General features: G+C 28.9%; 1 protein-coding gene across 1 annotated transcript in view; it reads left to right on the top strand.

Annotated features, from left to right (window-relative positions):
• LOC105620480 (RNA-binding protein NOB1) overlaps positions 1–774 on the top strand; it is an 11,513-nt gene extending 10,739 nt beyond the window's left edge. The window contains 3 exon segments of the mRNA XM_012201971.1: positions 69–118; positions 120–404; positions 497–774. Coding sequence (XP_012057361.1) covers positions 69–118; positions 120–404; positions 497–757 — 596 coding nt within the window. The 3' untranslated portion in view covers positions 758–774.
• Positions 775–4,537: the final 3,763 nt, after the last annotated feature.

Genomic DNA, 4,537 nt, shown 5'->3' on the forward strand with positions numbered 1-4,537 from the left:
ATATATATATATATATATATATAATATATTTTCAAGAGTATAATTTTTAATCATTACCTTTTTGAAAGCAAANGTTTCCAGCATAAAGAAACAAATAGATTCGGAAATTCTTGAAGAAAAAGGCTGCGACTGTCGCGTGCTTAACCATGGATTTTGCAATGCAAAATGTACTCATGCAAATGGGATTAAATGTGGTTGCATTAGATGGCAGAGTGATTAAACAGATGCGAACATTCATATTCAGATGTTATGCCTGTTTCAAGACCACTAGTATCATGACAAAGATCTTCTGTCCACATTGTGGTAACAGAACGCTGAAGAAAGTAGAAGTCACATTAGACGAGAATGGAAAGCAACAAATTCATATCAATTTTCGACGATCTCTTTCGGCCAAAGGAAAGAGGGTAAATTATATTATTTCTGATACAATTTATGAGTTATATGAATGCAAAAGATAGTAAAATTAATGAAAAGTAAAATTAATGAAATATTTCAGTTTTCATTACCAACGCCGAAAGGAGGGAAACATGCTAACAATCCCATTTTATGCGCGGATCAACCAATGCCGAAACAACGCCCATCACGTTTGGCGCGCATAAAGAATGATCCGCTCGATGATGATTATATAGCTGGGTATTCTCCATTTGTTATGCGTGATATAAATTCGAAGTCAGCTATGCTGGGCATAAGACCGGATGGTATTATTAAATACTGGATGAAAAGAAATCCTAATGAATCCAAAAAGAGACGAAAATAAAAACTGTTTACTATCAATATTGTTACTTTGGGGCTTTATTGAACCTGAATTCTTTATTACGTTAATAATTCTGTAAATGGCTGTATTTAATGATTCTTTAGTAAATCGAATATTCATAGAAATATCTAATTTTTTTTATATAATGAAGTTGAAGTACCAAAATTGACATGTGCAAAATTCTACGATAGATTAATGATGAAATAAAAGAAAAAATGTTGAAAATGTAATTTTTCATTATATATATTATAGTATAATATAATGACAGACATAAGGCTCGTTTCTTTGATTGACTACACCTTGAAACATATACTATTGGAAGAGGAATTGCCTGTGTTGGCCTGTATACTGAAGTGAAGCCAAAATCTGTGCGAAAGAGAAAAGTAGAGAGATCCAAATGTGTGCAATGCGCATGCGTTAATACTGTCATCTGTGTGAATTGTATGTATGTACAGTTGCATTAGTGTTTCTTACATAACTGATGTTGTTAGTTATGATTGTACAAATGAAGTAGAATGAAAGTGGAACGTGAACTGCGTGGGTAACGGGTTGAGTAGAGATGAGTAGCACATGCACATTGCAATCAAATTGGAACTCTATGCCTTTCTCTTACACAGATGTTGGCTTCACAGTCAGCGGCCTATTCCTCTTCCATATTCTAAGGATTGCAAACAAATCTTAGACTTTTCTCAAAAATGAGATTATAATAGTTAAAAAAATTACGATTTTAATGGTCACAAAATAGATCGACGGCCATACTGGAAAGATATTTACGTGCATAAACTTGTATATAAATTTAATCTTGAAAAGAAAATAGAATCTCATCTTGTTTTCGTTCAATAAAGATATAACTCTTGATTTACTATTGTATATTTCATTAAGATATACATAGTTTGTAATACTTTATTCAAATTATGCAGATATTTATAATTTTGGGTCAGCCTCGTGAAGCATCCTAAAGAATCCCGCACTAATCCTATATGAAATTGAGCCCCTGAAATCAAATGGTTTTCACATATGTTATAGCTTATGACTTGCTAAAGAAAACGTACAAGTTTCAGCGCAAAAAAATAAACAGTTTTTGTGTACGATTCACCTTTAGTCGCTGATATTTTGACGTCTCGGAACATTTTATATTCCTTATATGATTATATATATGGTGCCACATATAATTATATCCCACATGTAATTACATATTATCATATATAATGGAGTAAAAAATGCTCGTATATTTTCTTAAAAATTAACACAATGGTTTATTTCGAACTATAATTAAATTAATTTTGAATTAATATAATTAACAAACGTTTCGGCTTACAAAGCCTTCCTCAGCGCTATAATTTTAAATTAAGGCACAAAGAATAATGAAAACAATGAAAATTTAGAAACTAATAATAAAGTCAAAATATAAAAAAATATAAAAAAATTCGAACGTCAATAAGTATCCTGTCAAATGATAATAAGATAAGAACATTTGAATACTTCATTCAACAATAGATTAATTATGTTTATTGATAAAGATAGATTTGCCAAATTTCCTCGGTTGAGATCGAGAATCCAGTCACAGACTTGTATCAAACAATTTGAAAATTATTCTTTAGTTACGAGTATTTTATGATATTCTATAGAACATTTATTAAGATAATATATTATTAGTGTGAATAAGAGATACAGAATCAAATAGTAACTTACAGTAATTTAAAATACTATAATCTAAACTCTCAATCAAAGATTCGGTTAAATACATTAAAAATACTGATTGTTGCTCGTTTGAAAATTAACTGATGTGAAGTGTAGGTCAAATAAAAATACGTGATACTGTATCAGGCTGCTCCTCGCTCTGATGAAGTGGACTGTAAGATTCACGAAACGTTGGTATTCCAAAAATGGATCTAGACACGGAGGAAACCTGCGAAACGCATAATCTTTAACATTCAAATCATTCACGAATAATGCTGATTTACTATGGAAACTTGCAGGAAAAAGGGAGAGCGAACGCCACCCTAAATGAAGAAGATTTATGTCAAATTTGTTTAAAACATGTTTTAAACATCAGATTAAATTAAACATGCTTTTTTTAAAACAATTTAAAACAAATATAAAACATTATTTTCTTAAAATGTATTTTTAATATTATTTAGTAGAAGAGAAGATGAAACTCCAGTTACATTTTACACGAACTTGATTTACTTGGTTAATAATGAATATTTAAATTTAAAACTTGACAATTACATTCATTAAAATGTTGCTGAATCAATTCTAGACTCAAAATTACGAAATATTTATTACTTAAGACACTATTAATAAAAATGTGACAACATTACATAATGGCGAATCGGAGAAAAATATGGATGACAATGTAACTTTCCATAAAAATAATCTTAAAAAATTAGTTTTGTTTAGAAAATAGTAATTTGGTTATAAAATTAAGAAAAAAGTAGAGTATTACAGAATATATGCAGGTATACAAATGTATATACATACACATATATACATATAACTTTATGTATACAGGATATTTGGAAAATAATGATAAATCTTTAGGGGCAGATGAAGAAGAAAAGTATCTCTATTTAACAATAATTAACAACAAGATATTAATTGATAAAAATTCCCGAAAATTGGTCTTTAATAATTTTTTACTCGAATACTATCAACTTTACAGAAAAACTACAAGATATAATTGTTAATTTTCTTTTCATAGAATTCTAAGAATTTTTTAAGAATTTTTTCAGAACTTTTTGATACCTTATTTTCTTATAGTGATAAAAATGAGAAAATGTAGTACTAAAAAGTTGATAAAAAATTCTGAAAAAATTCGTAGAATTTTTCTCTCTGTGAGAAGAAAATAAACAATTTTTGTTTCTTGCAGTTTTTCTGTAAAGTTGATAATATTTGAGTAAAAATTATTGAAGGCCAATTTTCGTCAATTTTTAACAATTAATATCTTGTTAATTATTACGAAAATTGCAAAATAGTAGAGTACTTTTCTTCTCCATTTTAGTCCATTCTGCCCCTATGCGAAAGATTTATCATTATTTTCCAAGCATCCTGTATATAAGCAGCTCGCAGCCTATAAAATATATAGTAATGTAAATTATAGATTAATATTAGAATTATAATTAGTTCATGAAATAATTATTTTGAAATAAAAATCTTAAAAATCTTAAAAAAGAAGAAGAAGAAGAAGAAGGTTCAGAAGAACCGTGAGTAATCAATCAAAGGACATTAGCAAAATACTATGCTATTGTTTAAATTTGCATAACTTAAAATATATACAGTCAAATAAAATGTTAAATAGCAAATAACACATTCAAATATATATATATTTATGGAATAATATGCTCAAATTTAAGAAAAATGAGAAAGTAAGTGAATTAAATGCTAAAATGTACTTCAAAAACGTTTCAAAATACTTGAAAGTAAAAATAAAATATTGAGAGTACAAATTAGTTTCCCTAAAGATGGCTCCAGCTGTTGTGAATAGAGACAGCTAATTTTGGCGGTTTCAGAGAGGTTAAACATCTGCTAATAATATTCACTTTATATCGCTTTGAGTTTCATATAAAAACCTGGATTTTTGTCTGTATTTGAAATGTCGAATTTTGTGTTAACCAGCATTTGCGGGAGGTTTTGATTTTCTGCTTTAATTGGAAGAAAAGAGCGGCTGAAGCCCATCGAATGCTTGTCGAAGTTTATGGTGACACTGCTCCAACTGATAAATCATGTAGGGAATGGTCTCGACGTTTCAAGGATGGAGAGTTCAGTGTTGAAGACAAGCCT

This window comes from Atta cephalotes (genome assembly GCF_000143395.1).
Source record: "Atta cephalotes unplaced genomic scaffold scaffold00027, whole genome shotgun sequence".
NCBI classification, from domain to species: Eukaryota; Metazoa; Arthropoda; class Insecta; order Hymenoptera; family Formicidae; genus Atta; species Atta cephalotes.